Source organism: Hyperolius riggenbachi, chromosome 1, assembly GCF_040937935.1.
Source record: "Hyperolius riggenbachi isolate aHypRig1 chromosome 1, aHypRig1.pri, whole genome shotgun sequence".
Lineage (NCBI taxonomy): Eukaryota > Metazoa > Chordata > Amphibia > Anura > Hyperoliidae > Hyperolius > Hyperolius riggenbachi.
Genome location: NC_090646.1, coordinates 533,056,552 through 533,079,992, shown reverse-complemented (window position 1 = coordinate 533,079,992; position 23,441 = coordinate 533,056,552). Strand labels below are relative to the sequence as shown.

The window sequence follows — 23,441 nt, the reverse complement described above, 5'->3', positions numbered from 1 at the left end:
TCCAAGGAGATCCAGCACTGGGGCGTGGCTAAGAGTGTGCAGAGTCTGCAGACATTGGTTGAGAAGATGGCCACGTGCTTTTTGTAGGTGACCGGAGTAGGAGGATCTGGTGAGCGGAGCAGCATGAAGGTGAGCGACAGGAGGGTTTTTGTTTAACAATAAAACATTAACAAATCTAGGAAATCTGCTTTAATTACATTATTAATCAGTACCATCATTTCCCAATACATAAGCACTGGAACCACATCCCTTGTGTCTAATATTCGTATGAATATATTATATTAGAAATCTTCAATCAATGTCTGGACTCACAAAGACAGAAAAGGAAGGGATTTGAGCTAGTCTAGTAAATACTTTAATGTAGTTGTTGTAATCTTTAATAGACACTTGGCTGAATCAGATATTTAAAGGGCAACCAAAGTGAGAAGAGTATGGAGGCTGTCATATTTATTTTATTTTAAAGGATGCCAGATGCAAAAGCATCTGGTATAAACTGAAGCTGTACTGGGTAAGGCGGCATACACAAATACTCACCGCACCTCCCATCGCCCACTGTTCTTCTCTGGTCCGTCCCGTTGTACTGGCGACTCCAAACCCGGAGATGCTGCGCATGCGCAGTATGTCTGTTCTGCTCCCCTGAGGCCGCGTAGTGACTTCACAGGACAGGAGCGAACTCTCTCCTGCATCCCGTCGTGAGCGCTGATTGGAGATGCGGGGGGAACAAGCGAGCTCCTGTCCTGTGAAATCACTCAGCGCAGCCACAAGGGAGCAGAACGGACATACTGCGTGGCGAAGTATGTCCGGGTTTGGAGTCGCCAAAGTCACCTAGGCCAAGGGGACGGACCGGAAAAGAGTGGCGGATGGGAGGCGCTGTCAGTATTTGATTATGCCTCCCTACCCAGTACAGCTTTCGCATCTGATATCTTTTAAATAAATATCAGTTGCCAGGCAGCCCTGCTGATATATTTGGCTGCAGTAGTGTCTGAATCACACCAGAAACAGACATGCAGCTACTCTTGTCAGATCTGACAATAATGTCACCTGAACTGCGGCATGCATGTTCAGGGTCCATGGCTAAAACTATTAGAGGCAGGGGATCTGCAGGATAGCCAGGGAACTGGTATTGCTTAAAAGAAAATAAATATGACAGCCTCCATGTACCTCTCTCTTCATTTGTCCGCTAAGGAGAACGAAGCCTCTGGATTCTATTAAAGCTGTCCTCTGGGACCCCACTTAACATTGGTGGTGCGCTCCTCTCCTGTCACGAGTGTAGCCATGCTTGCGCAGTAGCATGGAGCCTTTTGTGCATGAGCAGCTCCGCCTCACAGCGCTGGAACAGCTGTACTTGTGCAGGCGCAGTTTGGGCGTGTGCATGACAAAAAAGGAGCTCAGAAATTCATACTTACCGGAGGAGAGATTCCTCTGAATCCTATTGAAGCTTCCCTCGCTGTCCTCTGGTCCCCCGTCGCTTGCCAGGACTTGCTTTAACATTGGAGGTGCACTCCTCTTCTGTCACAAGGGTGGCCATGTCTGCATGAGCAGCTCCAGCTTACTGCAGTGCACAGGCAAGTGACAAAAAAGGAACGCGACCCTGATGTGATTGCTAACAAGTCCTTGTCGCTGATCTTCTGGAGTTCAATTCTTGGTGATGGGGGCCCAGATGACAGCAAGGGAAGCCTCATTAGGATCCAGAGGCTTCCATCTGTTTAGGTAAGTATCTGTTTTTGTATCCGAGCTTCAGCTTGGGTACACTTTAAGTATTGTTGTTGCTATTATTTTATGAGCCCCGCTCTTTGAGTTGATTTCTTTTGTTAAACTACCTTCAGATGGTACATACATTATTGAATATGCCAGGAAATCTACTGATGCATAACTTTCCCATTGTTGTATACCTGCAGCCTCTGAAGCTTTTGAAAGCATTGCACAGAACAAGGAAGCAAGTGTTCCAGAATGACACCAGAGCATTAGAAGGTAACGTGGATACAGATGCTTTGCTAAACACTTAGGCTGGTTTTACACGTATTTTTTGTGTTGCAGGTGGGGATGCGATGCTTCTGCCACATCTCAACGCATTGCAAAAAATGACAAACAAATTACCCTGCGGCAGAGTATGCCGACAGGGTCATATGCTTATCGCTGATTCCCGCTCAGTGACGTACTCCCTGCTGGGCTGTAAGTGCGTCACTAGGATTCCTGTCGGTGTGCGCCACAATGCACAGCACTCCCATTGAGGAAATTCCTGCGTTGCCAATTGACTCCGATTACTTCCGTGGCCGCAGAACTCATATAGTAACGTTCAGCAGACTTTGCGTCATCTTGGTGGCAATTCCGAAACTTCCGACGGGATGCGGTTAGTGTTTAAGGCCCCATACACTTGCATTGCCATTGTGTTAATAATCAGAATAATAATCCGAACATTTGTATAGCGCTTTTCTCCTGTAGGATTCAAAGCGCTCAAGAGCTGCAGCCACTGGGGCAGGCTCAAGAGGCCACCCTGCAGTGTTAGGGAGTCTTGCCTTGAACTCCTTACTGATTAGGTACTGGCCCTAGCCAGGATTTGAATCCTGGGCTCCCATGCCAAAGGCAGAGCCCTTAAGAGGTACACTATCCTGCGGGAAAACAGGGAAACGCAATGCACACTTGCAATGAAAGTGTAAAAACCTTAAAGGACACCTGAAGTGAGAGACATATGGAGGCTGCCATGTTTATTTGCTATTGAACAATGCTAGTTGCCTGGCTGTCCTGCTGATCCTCTGCCTCAGATGTTTCTGACTGAAGGCTGACTGGATTAGCCGCATGCTTGTTTCAGGGATGTGATTCAAACACTAAGGACTGGTTCACACTGCAAGAGCTTTTCAAGCGCTAGTGATTTGAAAAGCTATTTCTAATGCAATGCTGTGGGGGATTTTTATAAAATCACATCTTTCATATCAAAAGCAATTAGAAAACGCTCTTGCAGTGTGAACCAGCCCTAATGTAGCCAGAGAGATATCGGCAGGACTGCAAGGCAGCTGGCATTGTTTAAAAAGAAATAAATAATATGCTGCTCTGTTACAAAAAAGTGCATGTGTATAGTACATCAATGGTAATTATTTATTCATTTTTTTAAGCTGCAAGACAAAGAATTAATGCAGAGTTCCGAAAAAACAAAAATGAAACCTCTCCAGAAAAGTTATCAGAGGTAGGTTAACCTGCTGGCTCAACATTACAGTCAACTAATAAATGCCTTCTTACACCTCATTCACCTTATATCATTATTTACAGGGGAACCAGGTAGCTCTATGTGTGCATTCATATATATATTTTTTGTCTTTTGATATTGACATTTAAATCGGATCCGAGATGAAAAACTAACATAACAAGTAACTTGTCTATATATCTTATCTAAAGTTTAGATAGTTCACACAGTAAATCTAGCTGCAAACAGCTTCAACAGTATATGATTATTTCTTCCTGTAATACAAGGGCAGCCATGTTCTGTTTGTCACATTACACACAGGCAAGCTGATAGCATCTCCAGCCCTAAGCCTGTGAAAACTTCACTCCCCTCTCCTCCTCCCTCCTCCACTCTGCCTCTGAAATCTCTGGCTAGTAACACCTCCTCCTGCCCAGACTGAGCTCCTATAAGCCCTTGCTACATGGATCTGGGAGTGCCAAGGCACTCTGGAGAAGCTGTGGGCGAGGCTTGTTTAGTTTATAGGGAATTAAAGTATTAAAATTAAAAAAAAAGTATTTGGCTTGAGGAATTGTGAGGATCCGCTCGGCTGCCTGCGCAGGCAGGCAGCTTTTTGACCACTGTTCAGGTCTGCATTCTGCAGGTCTCTGGAAGAGAGACCTTTTGTCAGTTTTGCAGCTTGCTGCTGAGGAATTTGCATACGTTTGTCATGCAGATTGCCTAGCCACATCCTTTGTAGGCTTGCTCTATAAATACCATGTGATATCACAGACCTGGGCTGGTCATAAGGGTTAGTCCTGTGAAACACTCCTGGAGTGTCAGCCTTGCTCATTGTTTGAAGATTAGCTTAGAGTAATTCCTGGGACTGCACTAGGCAGGTTCCCTAGTGCAGTTAGGATTGCATATCTGTTTTGTTTGTCTGTTGCGATTGTCCTGTCCCTGCGGTGGTCGACAGGAGATCGTTCTGATCTTTGTTCTTGGAGTATAGCTGGAGCAGCGGTTGCTACCAGCTATCTCATCTGCCTGTCTCGCTTGGATCGCACTCGCCTTGCGCTAGTGCTGTGGATCCTTCTGATTTGTCTTCCTGGATCGCACTAGCCTCTTGCGCTAGTGCTGTGGATCCTATCTCACTTATTCCTGTTTTTGTGTATCTGTCTTGTCTGCTACGAACACTTGCTGGAGGCTCGGTGAGGTAACCGTTAAGCAAGCGCTAGCGTCCTCTATTTTATGTTTGTCTGTCGGTGGTTAGTTAGGCGTGCTTGTCTCTGTTGTGCTTAACACGCGGAGACCGCGCATAAACGCGTGCACTGTTGCGAATGAGTGCGGTCTTCGCATTTAGTTAGCGTTTGTTATTTTCCTTATCTTCTCATTGTATATTTGCTGTGCCTTTGCTACTCTCGTGCTCTGCCTTGCTGTAGCCTTGTGTCACCTCTGGCAATCGCCTCTCTCGCGATTGCGTTCCTACTTCATATCTGCTGTTGTGTATGCACCGTCGCGGGTTGGCGACTAGTTTGGTGCACACACATACAATCTGTCCCTTTGCTCAATCTCATTTGCAATCGCTTCTCAGGCGATTGCGTTCTCACTCAGTTTCCTTTGTTGTGTGTCCGCCGTCGCAGGTTGGCGGCTAGATTGGTGGACATACATACATTCCTCATCTGTGCTTATTCGGTCTTGTGTCGCTGTTAGCAACCGCCATCTCCGGCGATTGCCTTCTCACTTTATCTTCCTGGTTGTGTGTTCATTGTCGCAGGGTGGCGACTAGTTTGGTGAACACACATACCCTCTGTCGCTTTGATCTCTCTCTTTCAGGGCTATCTTGCCCTGCGTTTCTTCCCTTCGTGCAATTCCTGTCTGGCGTGTGTGGCAGGGCAGAGGAGCTGTTCCTCTGCACTCCACAGCTCCACCTGCCGACAGGAATTTCCCTCTACAGGTGCATTGCACCTTTTGCTGGGTTCCCTCAAATTATACGCTTGTGGAGGATTTCCGCAGTGTCAGCGCACGTCTTGTGCGCTGATCACGGAGAGAATTCCACAATCGTTACAGGAATGCCCTATAAACTATAGGAAAGGAACACAGTTATGCAATAAGTAAAAGTTTATCTCGGATCCACTTTAACCGGTGTATCAAATCTTTTTATTTATATACATAAAACCGTGAGCACATACAGTGGTTTGCAAAAGTATTCGGCCTAAAAGACTGGCAGCTCTAATTGCAGCAAAAGGTGGTTCTACAAAGTATTGACTCAGGGGGCTGAATAATTACGCACACCCCACTTTGCAGTTATTTATTTGTAAAAAATGTTTGGAATGATGTATGATTTTCGTTCCACTTCTCACGTGTACACCACTTTGTATTGGTCTTTCATGTGGAATTCTAATAAAATTGATGCATGTTTGTGGCAGCAATATGACAAAATGTGGAAAATTTCAAGGGGGCTGAATACTTTTGCAAATCACTGTAAATACAAGATGCTAATGCTGTATTCTGTAGCTGAGCATGGTACAAAAGTAGTATAGCGGGTAAAGGATGCCACACACCATACAATTAAAAGATCCAATTTTACACAAAATGCGATAATTACAGTTGGTAAAGCTTTTTTTTTTTCATTTGTTTGAGACATCTGATCAAATTTCCTGTTTTTATTTGATAAAAGAAAATCGGGAGTGTTGGATTTTTCTGATCAATTTTTATCAAAATTTTATGGTGTGTGGTAGATTGTCAGTTACTTGATGTACAGACCCAAACAATTTTTTCTGAGTTTTCAATTATTTTATTCATAATTGGGGAAAAATTTAACATATGTGTGTCGTGCATTGGTCAGATTTTTGAAATGTTTAAATTAGTCAGAAAAATTGATTGTAATTCTTGAATTGAAAAGTTTTTAAACAATTGTATGGTGTGTGGCCACCTTAACACTGTCAGTAAGTAATCTTTCTGATTTTGTGCTTCTGGTTGCTCTATACTTCTATTTTATTGTTTTCACAGCTTATGAAAATAGGACAGGATGTTGAAATTCTCCTCAGAACAACAGTTATTCAAGGTGTCCATGATGAAAGTGATAGAATAGGTAAGAGCTGAATATCTCATCTCTTCATTGCAAAGCAAAATAGTAGTTAGAAAATGCAGTGAAAGAGGCAAAGTAGTGACATATAGTAGAATGTAGTAAATTATTCAGGATAGCCGCATTTACATTAATTATCCTGGTTTCAGCAACAGAAACACATCCTATAGCTATATATTGCTTTATATTGGTATGTAGCCCTGCCTTTTCAGTGATGCCACAGCCTAGGCTGTTTAGTTATACATCTTATAGCAGAATATTAAAAGCACTTTATAATGGCGCATATGGTGGCACCCAAGTTTCTGCTGCTTCCCTTCTGGCACTAGAGGGCAAGAAAAGCATTCAATCTATCTTCTTTGTAATCTTTACACGCTGGTTGCCTGCATTCCAAGCACCAGGTAGTCCCAGACTTACAAACAGCAGACTTATGAGCGACCTGCCAATATGAACTGCCAGAAAATGTGAAATTTCATTCCATGGTAGCAAGTTGTAACAATCGGTGTAACACAGAGAGGGTCTGATTACCGGTGAACTGCAGTATCACCGAGAATACAGAATATACCCGATTATTGGTGATCTGCAGTATCACCGATAATCAGATATATCTACTAACCTCCTGGACACCTGAGATACCAAGTGAGTGTTTAGATGCAACAGTATACTTTGAGTACTTCTCCAGAAGTATGTTCCTTCCTCTGGCCTAGACCCTCCAGAGGGGAGGAGCTAGGCTGAGGGGAGGAAGGACAGAGCGTGAGTGACACCCAAGAGAAAGGGTGACACTAACAGGTCTGGGAACTGCCTCTAACAGTAAGGCCAGTTCTCGAGGTCGGGCAAGCCAGGTCGTTAACACACAGACAGATAAGGTACAGATTCAGGAGACAGATATGGAATCCAATAAACAGGCAGAGTTTGGCAACGGGGTATCAGAATGGCAAGGTACAGAATCAGAGTTCAGAGGAGTGGTCAGACAGGCAAAACATCATAACAAATAATACAGTTCAATATTCCTAATGCTAAGGTGTGAGTTCCTTGATCGTCAACACCTTTGGAAACTATGCTAGAACACAGGTACAGACAAGGTCTGAGTGCTACCACGTAGTGATCGCAACGGCAGACAACCAGAGAATGACCAGCACCCAGTATATATAGCAAAGCGCTCTCCAGCGCCTCCCCTAAGTGCTGGACCAATGGCAGGTGGTGAAAATGTCAGCTGACCCTTTTCTGGCTGTCATATAAGCTCTGTCTCTCAGCGCGTGCGCGTCCTTCTGAACCTGTGTGGACTAGCAGTCCCAGCCACACCAGACATGTCTTGTAATGTGACCACTGATTCAGGCGCGGAGACCGCCGCCCAGCTCTCTAAGCGAGCAGCGGTTTCCCTGCGTCCAGCCACAATGCCAGCTGCTATGTCATGCGTACAATCCGCTGCCTCCAACGCGGACTCCACCGCTCTGCCCATGCGGCATGCGGCGGTTTCTTCGCGTTGTGCCGCCATGTTAGACGCGGAAACAGCCGCCTCACTCTGAGCCCTTGCGGCGGCTTTTCCGCGTTTCCTCACACAAGTCAAAAAACATTTTCTCAAAAAGTAGTTTTTGAGAAATTTGATTTTAAAAAAAAAATACAGTCCCTGTTCGGTAAGGGGGGACTACCTGTAATGCATTTCTAGCTAGACTGAAGGTGCCCATACATCTAGCAATGTATGGGCAGATCGACCAAGAGGCAGATCCCTCTTTGATCAAATCTGATTGGAGAGAGATCTGTTGGCGGACCGTACACTGCAGGATGATTTTCGCTCAATTTCAGCATGAAATCTCTCAGGAATCTGCCTAGTGCCGCCGCTGATTGTGCCTGCCTGACTGTCCCAAATGTTAATGCCCTCCCCATCTAGCTGCACCAACTCCCCGTCTCCTCCGCTGTCTCCCATGGGCACCGTCATCACACAGAGCTCCACCACATGTTGGCGTGTATGCCACGTGGCACGTGTGTGACATCACACACGCACCTGGAGGCTCTCGGAGAGACAGCGGAGGAGACCGGGTGTCACGAGAGCTGGACAGGTGAGATTGCAATGCATGAGGATCAGGCGAGGACATTTACATTTGGGGGACAGAGGGCAGGGGTTTGTCGATCATCAAAATATTACACACTGTTCCCAGCGAGCATCCGATTGAAAAGGCGGACCAAGATTTTTCTAGCTTGCTCGATCAATACATTAGACCGATTTCGGCCTGGAATTTGTCGCATCATCGATCAGGCATGCTGGCTGCAGCACCAATTTTCACTTAAACGGATGGTCAGTCAGGCCGCAAAATCCCTACATGTATGCCATATGCTATGTCCAATTAGGCACAACACCAAAATCAGCTGAGATCTGTATTTTTTTTTTTTCCCTGATAGAGTTCAGTAATGAAGAAACAGCTATATTTCGTATGGTGGATTACATTCAAGATTCAAACACTTTGTCATTGTGTGACACAACATAATTACATAACTACAAATGTACTTACTAATTATGAAATTACTTAATTAAACATAAAGGCCTCAATTCACAGAGCTTTATCAAACACTTTATCAAACGTTTGATAATTTTCCTCATGGGTAAAATTTAATTTTGAATTCACTAAGGTGGTATAGATTTATTGATCATTTCATCGATAAAACATTCGATAAATCTATAACACCTTACCGAATTCAAAATTAGATTTTAAACATGAGGTAAATTATCAAACGTTTGATAAAATGTTTGATAAAGCTCTGTGAATTGAGGCCAAAAAGTCTAAATGAGATACAAAGCTTAATGTGCATTTACATTTTGTAACTTCCACTTCAAATCAAAGTCCTTATTTCAGGAGATATGGGCAGAGGAAGAGCTTCTTTATTCATATGTATAGCAGCATCATCTCCGTGGCACTTTATGCCGTTTAGTCTTTGGAGTACACCGTGCAGCAGGGCTATAACACATAAACGTCTCTAAACTTACCAAGCCATTTATTATTATTATTATTATTATTTATTGTATTTATAAAGCGCCAACATATTACGTAGCGCTGGACAATAAATATATACAATGATTCAAGGATGACAGACATAACAAGGTTATACAACATAGAACAAAGTTATACATGCAAATTGTACAAAATACATTATCATGCAATATGGGCTGGTTAGGTAGGCCCAGTAATACAAGTACAGGCTGTCATAGGACAGGAGTACATGATCCTGTAGATTACACTAGGGAATGGAGGACCCTTCCAGAGGCTTACAATCTAAAGGGTGGGGTGGAAACACTAGGTGGGGCTGTGAAATATTCAGTAGAGAGTTACTATGTGGTAGGAGGTGGGTAGGCAATCATAAAGAGGTGGGTTTTGAGGGCTTGCTATATATACCATCTTGTATCCAGACAGACTTTACTGTGACTATAAAGGATGAAAGAACCGATAACTAGGATTTACTGCATGGGAAAAATGTATGCTAGATAGCCTTTATGATGTTTTTCTGATTCCAGTTTGTTCCATTTTATTTCAGTCCTACGACCACGATATGACGTACTTCTAGACAATGTGCCGTTTTGTGATGCACCAAAGAAATAGCTCAGTAAGTCTCAAGAAGCTCCGCACTTTCAAGGATAAAAGGCGAAAGTCCAGGAGGTGCCAAACCTCAAATAGGCGAATGTGATCATCATAAGCTACAGATCCAATACAAAAGAAAAGGCATCCATATAGCATGGTATAATATTCAAAAATCATACAAAAAGCACTGTAAATGATAAGCAAATGTATTAGGGACTTGTCCCTTTTAAAAACAATCAAAACATAGTTGGGGGTACAGGTAAGGTGTCACAGATCTAGCGGGGGCACCGGACAGGCTGTCATTACGGGGATCTTGGTGGTAAGCTCTATCTTTTTCGCACACCATCTCTTTACCTGGGTGGGTTCTATTCCTGTAATTTGTTTATATAGGAGACTGGCATACTATTATTAGAAGATAGGTTGACTAAGGGCTCTTTTCCACTATGAAATGCGATTCCGATCGCGATCGCAATCGCGTTTCAATTTCCACCATGCGATTGAGATTGAGCTACTACAGTGGTGTGAAAAACAATTTGCCCCCTTCCTGATTTCTTATTTTTTTGCATGTTTGTCACACTTAAATGTTTCTGCTCATCAAAAACCGTTAACAATAAGTCAAAGATAGCATAATTGAACACAAAATGCAGTTTTAAATGATGGTTTTTATTATTTAGTGAGAAAAAAAAACTAAAAACCTACATTGCCCTGTGTGAAAAAGTGATTGCCCCCCTTGTTAAAAAATAACTTAACTGTGGTTTTTCACACCTGAGTTCAATTTCTGTAGTCACCCCCAGGCCTAATTACTGCCACACCCGTTTCAATCAAGAAATCACTTAAATAGGAGCTATCTGACACAGAGAAGTAGACCAAAAGCACCTCAAAAGCTAGACATCATGCCAAGATCCAAAGAAATTCAGGAACACATGATAACAAAAGTACTGTAATTGAGATCTATCAGTCTGGTAAAGGTTATAAAGCCATTTCTAAAGCTTTGGGACTACAGGGAACCACAGTGAGAGCCATTATCCACAAATGGCAAAAACATGGAACAGTGATGAACCTTCCCAGGAGTGGCCGGCCGACCAAAATTACCCCAAGAGCACAAAGAAAACTCATCCGAGAGGCCACAAAAGACCCCAGGACAACATCTAAAGAACTGCAGGCCTCACTTGCCTCAATTAAGGTCAGTGTTCACGACTCCACCATAAGAAAGAGACTGGGCAAAAACGGCCTGCATGGCAGATATCCAAGGCGCAAACCACTTCTGAGCAAAAAGAACATTAAGGCTCATCTCCATTTTGCTAAAAAAACATCTCAATGATTGCCAAGACTTTTGGGAAAATACCTTGTGGACCGACGAGACAAAAGTTGAATTTTTTGGAGGGTGCGTGTTCCGTTACATCTGGCGTAGAAGTAACACAGCATTTCAGCAAAAGAACATCATACCAACAGTAAAATATGGTGGTGGTAGTGTGATGGTCTGGGGTTGTTTTGCTGCTTCAGGACCTGGAAGGCTTGCTGTGATAGATGGAACCATGAATTCTACTGTCTACCAAAAAATCCTGAAGGAGAATGTCCGGCCATCGGTTCCTCAACTCAAGCTGAAGCGATCTTGGGTGCTGCAGCAGGACAATGACCCAAAACACACCAGCAAATCCACCTCTGAATGGCTGAAGAAAAACAAAATGAAGACTTTGGAGTGGCCTAGTCAAAGTCCTGACCTGAATCCTATTGAGATGTTGTGGCATGACCTTAAAAAGGCGGTTCATGCTAGAAAACCCTTAAATAAAGCTGAATTACAACAATTCTGCAAAGATGAGTGGGCCAAAAGTCCTCCAGAGCGCTGTAAAAGACTCTTTGCAAGTTATCGCAAACACTTGATTGCAGTTATTGCTGCTAAGGGTGGCCCAACCAGTTATTAGGTTCAGGGGGCAAATTCTTTTTCACACAGGGCCATGTAAGTTTTGAGTTTTTTTTTTCTCACTAAATAATAAAAACCATCATTTAAAACTGCATTTTGTGTTCAATTATGTTATCTTTGACTAATAGTTAACGGTTTTTGATGAGCAGAAACATTTAAGTGTGACAAACATGCAAAAGAATACGAAATCAGGAAGGGGGCAAATAGTTTTTCACACCACTGTATATTCATTAAAGTCCAGCTCAATCGCATACAAAACGCGGCAGGACGACGATTGCGCTTTGACCAAAATCGCATCGCAATCGGATCGCACTAATGGAAATTGCTGCTGCAGTTTCCATTAGTTTAATGTACCTTGCTATTTGCGATCAGAAGCAAATCGCAAATCGCAGGCTAGTGGAAAAAGGCCATTATCATTGATTTACTAGCTTTTTCCCTGTATTGCATATCATATATGCTGTGTTATGTTATTGTTCAGCTGATGACCATTATTACATGTGTCATTTTTCTGTGACACCTTACCTGTACCCCCAACTATGTTTTAATTGTTTTTAAAATGGACAAGTCCCTAATACATTTGCTTATCATTTACAGTGCTTTTTGTATGATTTTTGAATACTATGCCATGCTATATGGATGCCTTTTCTTTTGTATTGGATCTTGATAATATATAAATATAAATATATATATATATATATATATATATATATATATATATATATATATATATATATATATATATATATATATATATATATATAAATTTTGAATAACATTTGGCTCACTTGCTGTATTTTGCTCATCATAAGCTACAGCAGAGGTGCAACTAGGACTCAATATAAGAATTTAATCCAACACATATTCATAAAGTGGCTGGATGGTGTACTGGTTAAGGGCTCCGTCTCTGACACAGGAGACCTGGGTTCGAATCTCGGCTCTGCCTGTTCAGTAATTCAGTAAGGAGTTCTTTGGGCAAGACTCCCTAATACTGCTGCTGCCTACTGAGTGCGCTCTAGTGGCTGCCTCGCAAGCGCTTTGAGTCCGACAGGAGAAAAGCGCTATACAAAAAAAAGGTATTATTATTATTATAAATTGAGTTGTAACAACCTAATCCTCTGCCTCAAATATTCTTAGCCATAGACCCTGAACAAGCATGCAGATTAGATGTTTCTGACTGAAGTCTACTGGACTAGCAACATGCATGTTTCATGCATGTGATTCAGACACTACTGCAGCCAAAGCGATCAGCCAGACAACTAGGCATTTTTATTTTTTTTAACAAACTTTTTTGAGTTTTCATATAAGACATACAGAAATTGGCATTCCTACTACAAATGCTTAACCTCCTTGCCGGTCTAATTCCCGCCGGTAAGGAGGCAGCGCAGAACTTTTTTTTTTTTTTTTTTTTTTTAAATCATGTAGTGAGCCTAGGGCTTCCTACATGATAGCCGCTGAGCGGCGGCATCCCCCCACCCACTCCGATCGCGGCGATCAGAGTAAGCAGGAAATCCCGTTCTGAACTGGGACAGGGCTTTCTCAGTCGCCATGGCGGGATGACGTCATGGACGTCGGGACATCACAGGGAATCCCGATCCACCCCTCAGCGCTGCCTGGCACTGATTGGCCAGGCTGCGCAGGGGTCTGGGGCGGGGGGGGGGGGCGGCGCGGCGGGTAGCGGCGGTGATCGAATGTTACAAGCAGCTAGCAAAGTGCTAACTGCATGTAACAAAAAAAAATTATGCAAATCGGCCCAGCGGGGCCTGAGAAATCCTCCTGCGCAGGTTACCCCAAGCTGAGCTCGGGATAACCGGCAAGGAGGTTAAAGAATCAAAATTGCATTTGACTTGCATGGTGCTATATGCAGTAGAACTGATGTTTTTGAAAATTAAGTAAATATGGCAGCCTCCATATCCCTTTCAGTTCAGGTGTACTTTAAATAATTTGTCATGCTCCTGAACTCAGTAACTAGGAATAGTCCTATACTGGGCCGGCGGCACTGTTCCCCAGTGGCCCCCGTCAGACTTGGCTGCATCATCACCTCACTTTATTTTAATGGATTTTTACATTGTGATGCTTTGATAAAAAGGCATGTAGCAGCTTTGAAACACTGGATTGAATAAAGTACTGGTTTGGGATTTATAATCATTAAATGGATTAAAGCCACAAGTGCTAACTCCACCTGTGGTGTGAAAACATCATCCCTGCTATTTCTTTAGATCACTTTATTTGATTTACACACCGTTTCATGAATGTACAAAGCAGCTAATTAAAAAGATTGTTTTATTTCAATACACTGTTTATCTATGTGAATATGAACTCCAGGCATATGTAAATGTCCAGCTTTTTGTGTCGTTGTGTATACTAAAAATAAATGTAATTTGGTATACAACTAGTATGTCAATCCATCTCTTGTAATCCACCAGAAGAGAGAGAAACCATGCACCAAAACAGCAAACAAGCATTAGGGGAACCTGAGCTCTGCATAAAATTGCAATTTGGACTTACCTGGGACTTCCTCCAGCCCCCGTAGCCCGCATGATCCCTCGGCGTCCTCCTGACTCTTCTCCTGTTTCCGCTGGCGGCTCCATTAATCGGCGACTTCAGCCTGAAGTAGGCAGTGCGCGCCCCAAACAGGCACGCTACGCATCATCACGCTGGCAGGCTTGAGTCTTGCTCATGCGTGGTTCAGTCTTAGAGAACCGCATATGTGCAGGACTCTTAAGCCGGCTGGCACGATGATGAATAGCGTGCGCGGCGGGGGCACGCATGGCTGATTTCAGGCCGAACTTGTCCATTAACAGAGCTGCAAGCGAGGATGTCGGGGGACCTTGTGGGCTATGGGGGGCTGGAGGAAGCGCCAGGTAACTCCAAATTGCAATTTTATGCGGAGCTCAGGGTTCCTTTAAGGCTGGGCGCATACTAGAGCAATGCACTTGGAATGACTTTCTGTGGGCTGCAGAGGTTTCCTCAGTCCTTGTCTGTTTGTTTCCTCTTTTTGTTTTTACATCTGCTTCAAATAAAAAAAAAACTTGACTGCGTACATCTTTTCCGCACGCTGTGTGCTTGTCTAATATACAGTTATTTGCCACAATTTTTGAAGTCACACGAAGAACACATTTCCAAAACAAAAATTTGCAGGGCGAAAACAGATTCATAGTGTGTTACAAGAAAGTACAATCAAGTCTGCGACCAGTCTTAGCTTCCACCTAATTAATCAGTTCATAACCATCCTTTTTCAAGAAAATCGGGCATAGTATTATACAAGATCTGTCAGCCATACTATCTCAGAAAAACAACACATATAGAAGTAGATAAATACTTGCTCTACTTACGGTACATACGATATGCATTGCACTGTCCACATTTTGATTTTACTGATTGTTCTATAGTAAAAAAAAAAATAAGCGAACATCCTTCTTAGGATTTTTCATTTTGACTGTGTCTATCTTGAAGCCAATCCTGACATAATTTCCTCCCTTACTTTGTCTGTGTATCATTGCCCGCCCTTCTCCCGTCTTCAGACTCTCCCACCCAGCTCTGCAGTTGAAAGTGCATTTTCTCAGCATGAGAAATATTGGCCAATTAGAGAGGAACATAGGTGTGGGATAGGAAAATTGGAGTGAAAGAGGCTTCAGCCAATCAGGCTGCATTAGTTATGTCTGACTGGAAAGTAAAGAAGTAGAAAAAGAAAACCCAGCATGCCCTGCAACGTCCTTTGGGGGCAGATGTACCAAATAAGAGCCAGGGAAACTGGGGAATGATGTTTTATGGAGAAGAAAAGTAAGAGTGTTTTTTAACTTTGGGATTGCCTGGTTAGCATCCTTATTACTTGTTTACTAGATTGACATTTAAGGGCTCGTTCACATCTCACTAACGCAGATGGGCGTGCGATCCGAACGCAGCGCATCCGATCGCACGCCGCTGCGCTGCTGATCCCATCCATTGACAGTGATGGGATCAGCTCTGCGCTTCCGGGCAAAATGCATGCAGCAGTACGCAAGCGCTTCCCAGCGCATCATACTGCTGCATAGCGCAGTAGATGTGAACGGTAGAAGGGCAGTCTATGCCCTTCTGCCGTTCCGGCGGTACGCAGGGTGTCAGCGTTGCGCAGCAGCGCTTAAAAGCGCCCTAGATGTGAACAAGGCCTAACACAAAAAACACCTTATCCAGGCATTGGTGCACTTTGTTCTAATGTCTGGATAAGGTGTTTTTTTTTTATACTACTTGGGAATGGCTTCAATATAGGCATTTCCCATAACCTAGATTAGGAGATGGTGGAAAGGTCCATAGTGTGTTACTGATTTGCATAGTCCAGAATCTTCTGACCCATCTGTTTGCTGGAGGCACCAGGAGAAAAATCAGGTTATGTTTCTGACTGTTCTTTGTTGTGTCTAAATCACATTACTGGCTGCGTAGAATTACGCAGCCAGTAATGGTTCTGATCCAGCTCTGAAACATTCCTGAAGAAGAAACTTCAAGTTTCAAAAGCTTGCAAAGGAATCTTGTACAGTTAGTCATTAAAGGTATCACCTAAACAACTTTTGTTGTTATGTCTTCGGATTCTCTCCATGACTAATTCCGGACCACAGGCAACGTTCTTTCTTGAATCCTGTATAACATTTTACTACTCACCTATTGGCTTCATCAGTTTGCGCAATCTAGCGGGATACCATGATACCAATGCGTAAATAGCCCTATCCTGCAATAATCACCCTACCTAATAAAACCCCTGTGTATCTGCGTCCCATGTCCGTGTGTGTGTGTGTCCCTGCTTTGGGCTACTGCACATGTGCCGCAAGGACAGACGATGTTTGACCGGAAGCAGGACAGCCAGGGGGCCGACCGTGCGGGTGTGTATGCGCGCTGACAGCTGGCGGCGGTGACAGACCTAGAGCCCGTTAGGTCCCTAGTACATTATAAAAAAGACCTGTTTAGTTCCCCTCAACTTGTTGTGTTGCCTTGTTAGGTTACTATGTTACATTTATTTTGCTTGTAAAAATATTTACTTTCACTCACCACTTGCTTTTGTGGTTAAACTATTTTTCTCTGTAGTTATTTTGCCTTTATTGTTAAAAAAATTGAAAGATATGTGTGCTTTTATGCCAAAAACACCATGTTTTCTATATTTAGCTTAATTCCAGTTTCAGATCTAAATGAACCAACGTAATAGCAAGGTGAGCAGAGATTTCAAATATTACTCCAAAGGTGGTACCGTATTTAATTGGTCCATTTTCATGCTGCATAAATTTGCACATATGATTTGCTTAATCCTGTATCAACTCTGAAGTATTTGAATGTCATTGACCACCCCTAACAGTCAGCAGTTTACTGTAACTCACCTAGTTGTAAGACTAATAATTACTACAGCCATTACATTGCCTAATTCCCAAGCTAGTCATTTAAACTGAGAAGTGAGAATGTGAGGTTCTCCTGTCCACCAAGCAACACAGTTTTGTAAGAAAGCATAATTTGAATGTCTTGGCATGTATTGAAAATGGTGGCTGGCAAAATGACTTTATGTATGAATTATTTTTCACACTCCCACCCACCTATCTTCCTTGAAAAACAGCCTTGGATTTCAAATGTATATTTGGTGTTTTAGTATTTGTATAAAATTGTGCTAAAAATGAAACCACAAGATGGCACCAACACACTGTGATGTGACTACAATTCACACTTCTTGGATACAAGTGACAAAAACAGTAATGCTTAAATACTGCAGTTTCTTACATCCTACAATTATAAAAGCTCTGCTAGTCTCTCACTTCATTTCCCATCTCTTACAATCAGGGCCGGAGCTACCATAGGAAAAAATAGGCAATTGCCCCAGGGCCCCAGAGCCTGTAGGGGCCCCCAAGGTGTCCCTCCCCCATCTTCACTGTTGCTCCCCAGGGACTCCGCAGAGTCTGTTAAGTTGGGAGGTGATTGGGGGACGGTCAGCAGCCAGCTCAGGGGCCCAGGAGGCTGCAACAAAGGGCCTCTAATGATGCTTTTTGGTTGGGGATGTCTGTTGGGGGGCCCCCAGGCTAATTTTGCCCTAGAGCCCAATTGTTACTTGAACCGGCCCTGCTTACATTCCACACTTGTTATATGTTTAAAATGCCACAATCTCCCTGCATTTTAGTTTATCTATTTACACATTTAATGAAAATCAGCATTTTCACATCTTTTGATTTCAAAATTACAGGAATGGCTTGAATATTTCTGTAATGCCTTCAATAGTCAAACATTTCATGAAATATATCTATAACAAAGACATACACAGGACATTTTGTTTTATTAACACAGAGTTTGTTAGAAAGCAAATACAAATAATAAAAATAAAACAAGTAAATATATGCATAGACATCAGCAAATTAATAGCACAGATAAAAAGTAGAATGGTGTCCAACATAATATTATTTAGAGAGGCACCATAGTGATATATAGTAGAATGCAGGAAATTATTCAGGATACCCACTTTTATGGTAATGTTCCTGGTTTCAGCATCAGAAACACTTTTTATATCTAAATATTGTTGTCTATTGGTTAGTAGCCCCGCCCTCCCAGTGATGTTCAGCATAGGCTGATTAGTGATGTGGCATTCTCTCTCCCCACCCACAGCAATCTGGGAGACCTGGTACATTTTGTACTGGCTCCAGAATTCTCCGTAACCAAACATCCCACAGGGATCACCTGACAGGACTAAAGAGGTCACCACCTGTGATAAACTCCAGAATGTAATTCAGGGTGAGGAAAGATTTTACAATGAGCAAGCACTGACTAAATCATTTATAAATGTAAATTTATACGTAATTTTATTTATTTTTACTACAGTTCCTCTTTAAAGGACCACTATTGTGAAAAATTGTACATTTAAAAAAGCTTTTAAACACATACAAATGAGAAGTATGTTTCTTCCAGATTAAAATGAGCCATAAATTACTTTTCTCTCATCTTGCTGTCACTTACATTAGGTAGTAGAAATCTGACAGAACGAACAGGTTTTGGACTAGCCTAACTCCTCATGGGGGGTTCTCAACATGACCTTTATGATTTATAAAGCCACACCTTGAAAAGGATTTATATAAAGATGCTGCCTTGCCTCCCTAGACAAAGATGTCAGCCGACCTCTATACTTGCTGCACACTATTTTGGCAGTTTGACTGACCAACTGCAGTTCAGTATGTGCTTCTGTAAATAAAGACATAACTGAGAATCCTCCATGAGGTGAGGGACTAGTCAGATTTTCACTAACCACTATAAGTGACCGCGACATAGGACAAAAGTAATTTATAGTGCATTTTACTCCGGGACAAATGTACATTTACAGTGGGTTGCAAAAGTATTCGCCCCCCTTGAAGTTTTCCACATTTTGTCATATTACTGCCACGAACATGAATCAATTTTATTGGAATTCCACATGAAAGACCAATACAAAGTGGTGTACACGTGAGAAGTGGATCGAAAATCATACATGATTCCAAACATTTTTTACAAATAAATAACTGCAAAGTGGTCTGTGCATAATTATTCGGCCCCCTTTGATATGAGTGCAGTCAGTTGCCTATAGACATTGCCTGATGAGTGCTAATGACTAAATAGAGTGCACCTGTGTGTAATCTAATGTCAGTACAAATACAGCTGCTCTGTGAGGGCCTCAGAGCTTGTCTAAGAGAATATTAGGAGCAACAACACCGTGAAGTCCAAAGAACACACAAGACAGGTCAGGGATCAAGTTATCGAGAAATTTAAAACAGGCTTAGGCTACAAAAAGATTTCCAAAGCCTTGAACATCCCACGGAGCACTGTTCAAGCGATAATTCAGAGATGGAAGGAGTATTGCACAACTGTACACCTACCAAGACAAGGCCATCCACCTAAACTCACAGGCCGAACAAGGAGAGCGCTGATCAGAAATGCAGTGAAGAGGCCCATGGTGACTCTGGACGAGCTGCAGAGATCTACAGCTCAGGTGGGAGACTCTGTCCATAGGACAACTATTAGTCATGCACTGTACAAAGTTGGCCTTTATGGAAGAGTGGCAAGAAGAAAGGCATTGTTAACAGAAAACATAAGAAGTCCCGTTTGCAGTTTGCCACAAGCCATGTGGGGAACACAGCAACCATGTGGAAGAAGGTGCTCTGGTCAGATGAGACCAAAATGGAACTTTTTGGCCAAAATGCAAAACGCTATGTGTGGCAGAAAACTAACACTGCACATCACTCTGAACACACCACCCCCACTGTCAAATATGGTGGTGGCAGCATCATGCTCGGGGGTGCATCTCTTCAGCAGGGACAGGGAAGCTGGTCAGAGTTGATGGGAAGATGGATGGAGCCAAATACAGGGCAAACTTGGAAGAAAACCTCTTGGAGACTGCAAAAGACTTGAGACCGGGGTGGAGGTTCACCTTCCAGCAGGACAGTGACCCTAAACATAAAGCCAGGGCAACAATGGAATGGTTTAAAACAAAACATATCTATGTGTTAGAATGGTCCAATCAAAGTCCAGATCTAAATCCAATCGAGAATCTGTGGCAAGATCTGAAAACTGTTCACAAACGCTGTCCATCTAATCTGACTGAGCTGGAGCTGTTTTGCAAAGAAGAATGGGCAAGGATTTCAGTCTCTAGATGTGCAAAGCTGGTAGAGACATACCCTAAAAAGACTGGCAGCTGTAATTGCAGCAAAAGGTGGTTCTACAAAGTATTGACTCAGGGGGCCGAATAATTACGCACACCCCACTTTGCAGTTATTTATTTGTAAAAAATGTTTGGAATGATGTATGATTTTCGATCCACTTCTCACATGTACACCACTTTGTATTGGTCTTTCACGTGGAATGCCAATAAAATTGATGCATGTTTGTGGCAGTAATGTGACAAAATGTGGAAAACTTCAAGGGGGCCGAATACTTTTGCAACCCACTGTATATGTATGATAAAACAATGGATATAGATGGCTACATTACACTGACCACATAGGGGGATACAGGAACAGCCACTCCCCGAGGAATCCAATAAAATCAAAAAGGACCAGGACTAGGCCAAATAATGCTTATAACACATTCATCTTCATTTATTTTGAAGCAGAAAATACTGCAAAACATCGGCTCACCCTTTCTCAAGGCACTTGAATTGCGAACCAGCCTGAAATGTTGTGCCAGTGTTTTGCTGTATTTGCTGCTACAAAATAAATGAAGATAAGCTTGCTATCAGCCACAAAGTAGAGCCATGGGTTTGGAAGAGCGGCACCGCCTTCATCTTTTGGGTACTGTAAATAGAGTTTGATCTGAACTCTTCAATGTCCCCACCCAGGACATTATGTAGTTTAAAGCAATTAAAAGACCCTTTTGATTTCAATATCCATTTAGTTATAGCTCTTTAGACATGCCAAAAGATTCAAATTACCGTATGTATCCCTGCAACACTAAACAATGACATCAGGACACTTTTTTAAAAAATTCTCAGGTATACTTTAAAAAAAAAAAAGTTTGGTTGCTCTGGTTATATGGTATACACTCAGAGAGCACTGACAGATCTTAGCTCTACACCAAGCAGAACCCTTGAAATCTGACTTGGAGCTTTGTATTCAGTATTTCTGCCAGCCACAAAACAGTGTCTGTAGGATAGATATAACACTATGCACTAGAGAGTGGTGCACTCTTTTGGTACTTTGGGGCAGATGTATTAAAACCAGTAGAAAGGATGCCAAGCTCAAGGATTTTGATTGGTTACTCTGAGCAAATGCTTCACTTTTTACAAGTTTTGTTCTAATAAAAAATAATTGCCTTTCCTCTTGAATCAGGCCCATGATGTTAATAAGTGGATCAGGGATACTATAAATAAGAGAAGCAATGGGCCCAATCCAATTAAGTTTTTCTGCTAAGTTTTCACATCATAATTAATAATGCCTTTTAACCTGTTTACGACCGCGTCACGCCGATGGGCGTGGCCGCGGCGGCAGCCCGAGGACCGCCTAACGCCGATTGACGTAAAGTCCTGGGGCTGTAATTTGCATGAGATCGTGCGCACGCTGCGCGCGTATCTCATGCTCGGAGGGCGGAGCTCCGCCCCCTCTTCATTCTCCGAGCGGCAATAGCCACTTGGGAGACTGTTAGACGGCGATCACGCAGTCTATTTACACTGTGCAGCGCTGCGATCAGCAGCAGCGCTGCACTGGGGACAGCCGTGTGACACGGCTGTCCCCCTGGGGGACAAGAGAGCGATCGGCTCTCATAGGCAGAAGCCTATGACAGCCGATCGCCGTAATTGGCTGGCTGTGGGGAGGGAGGGAGGGAATAGTTTAAAAAAAAAACAAAGATTTTTACAAAAACAAACAAACAATAATGTTTATTATAAAAAAAACAAACATGGGGGGGGGCGATCAGACCCCACCAACAGAGAGCTCTGTTGGTGGGAAGAAAAGGGGGGGGGGTCACTTGTGTGCAGTGTTGTGCGGCCCTGCAGCTTGGCCTTAAAGCTGCAGTGGACAATTTTACTAAAAATGGCCTGGTCACTAGGGGGGTTTAGCCCTGCAGTCCTCAAGAGGTTAAGTCACCACCAGCAAGCAATTTAATAGAATGATTTTAACAGTACATTTTCACCTACTTTTGTTGGTGCTTTATCACTTGCAGAGTGCTGAAAAGTTATTCTTAATAGAAGATGAAAAATTATCTCCTAGGTGTGAATTGGATCAGGAGGACCACTGTCTCAGCTCATTATTAATGTAATTGAGTAAATGGTGTTAGCCTGTATGTAATAATTAAATCATAGCATCTCCTTCATGCGGTTCAGTCTTACTCCTCCTCCTGTGCGATGTAATTGTCTGTGAGCGCTGGCTAGTTAACTCTTTGGTCTCTAAATCAGCAGGTTGGCCTAAATAAAACTGAGTGACAAGCTGCCTTGTCATTATTTTCAGGACATGGAAGGAGAGGACTAGTTCTGCACTTAAAAAAATCGCATAGATTAGATGGACAGCAAACTCCAATGGCAATCTTAGAATTTCTTGATCCGTCAATAGGAATAAAATAAGAGGCATCTGGATGAGAAGACTAAGAAGCAGGAATCCAGCCAGCTCTGGCACCTTATGAAAAAAAAATATATATATTATATAATATGCATCATCTACAATAATGTACATCAAATGTGAGTTAACGTTTCTACCCCACATGCAGACTTTTTATTAACCTACTTATTTAGAACCTAACCCCAAGCATCTACACTTACCCATGAGTTATGTAGCCATCCTTAAAGTGCGATTGTCGGACACAAAATCAAATTCCATTTACACAATGCTCTGTGTTTAATATGCAGCCTGCAACCTGACCTTGCATTGCAAGCATTCCAATCTAATCATAAATGTGTTTGCTGTAATAAATCTTATCTCAGCCAGTCTGGCTCTGTGTGGTACATTGCTGATGAGGGGGAAGCTCGTCATCTACCCTCCCTTATTCCTGCTACTCACTGATTGGCTGAGGGCAATTCAGTGTAAAGCTGCGGAAATCTGATCTTGCTGTTCTCACATGTTCACAAAGCAAGCTAGTTATTACAGTGCAGATTATAGGAGAAAAATGTAAGGGAGGAAATAACATCAGGATTGGCTTCAGTCAGAGGGAATCAAGATGGCAAATGCCAGGAACATAATTCTCTTTATTTACTATATAAAATTCACTGAAAGCAAAATGTGGACAGTGCAATACATTTGTTATGATAGTAGAACAAGTATTTATCTA

The 23,441-nt window shown here is 42.7% G+C and overlaps 2 protein-coding genes across 4 annotated transcripts in view; one reads left to right on the top strand and one right to left on the bottom strand.

The window, feature by feature from the left end:
- Positions 1-25: 25 nt before the first annotated feature.
- Positions 26-22,825, top strand: LYRM7 (LYR motif containing 7). 2 transcript variants are annotated; one of them, XM_068246621.1, is made up of 7 exons: positions 26-129; positions 1,899-1,971; positions 3,111-3,181; positions 6,164-6,245; positions 9,762-9,830; positions 16,857-16,900; positions 22,628-22,825. In XM_068246621.1, exons 1-5 carry the CDS (start codon positions 124-126, stop codon positions 9,824-9,826), a joined length of 297 nt encoding a protein of 98 aa, XP_068102722.1. In that variant the 5' UTR covers positions 26-123; the 3' UTR covers positions 9,827-9,830; positions 16,857-16,900; positions 22,628-22,825. The 2 variants fall into 2 exon arrangements, with proteins under 2 accessions (XP_068102722.1, XP_068102714.1); XM_068246613.1 differs by lacking the exon at positions 16,857-16,900.
- LOC137525475 (transmembrane protein 17B-like) overlaps positions 22,092-23,441 on the bottom strand; it is a 13,896-nt gene continuing 12,546 nt past the window's right edge. For both annotated transcript variants that reach the window (XM_068246579.1, XM_068246589.1), the window contains one exon: positions 22,092-22,792. In XM_068246579.1, the coding sequence (XP_068102680.1) occupies positions 22,472-22,792 (321 nt within the window). In that variant the 3' untranslated portion in view covers positions 22,092-22,471. The remainder of the gene's footprint in view (positions 22,793-23,441) is intronic.

Excerpts from the sequence above, each read along its gene's own strand:
- LYRM7 (XM_068246613.1), top strand. Across the intron at positions 3,182-6,163 it reads CTCCAGAAAAGTTATCAGAG|CTTATGAAAATAGGACAGGA; the intron begins GTAGGTTAACCT and ends TTGTTTTCACAG. Across the intron at positions 6,246-9,761 it reads TGATGAAAGTGATAGAATAG|TCCTACGACCACGATATGAC; the intron begins GTAAGAGCTGAA and ends ATTTTATTTCAG.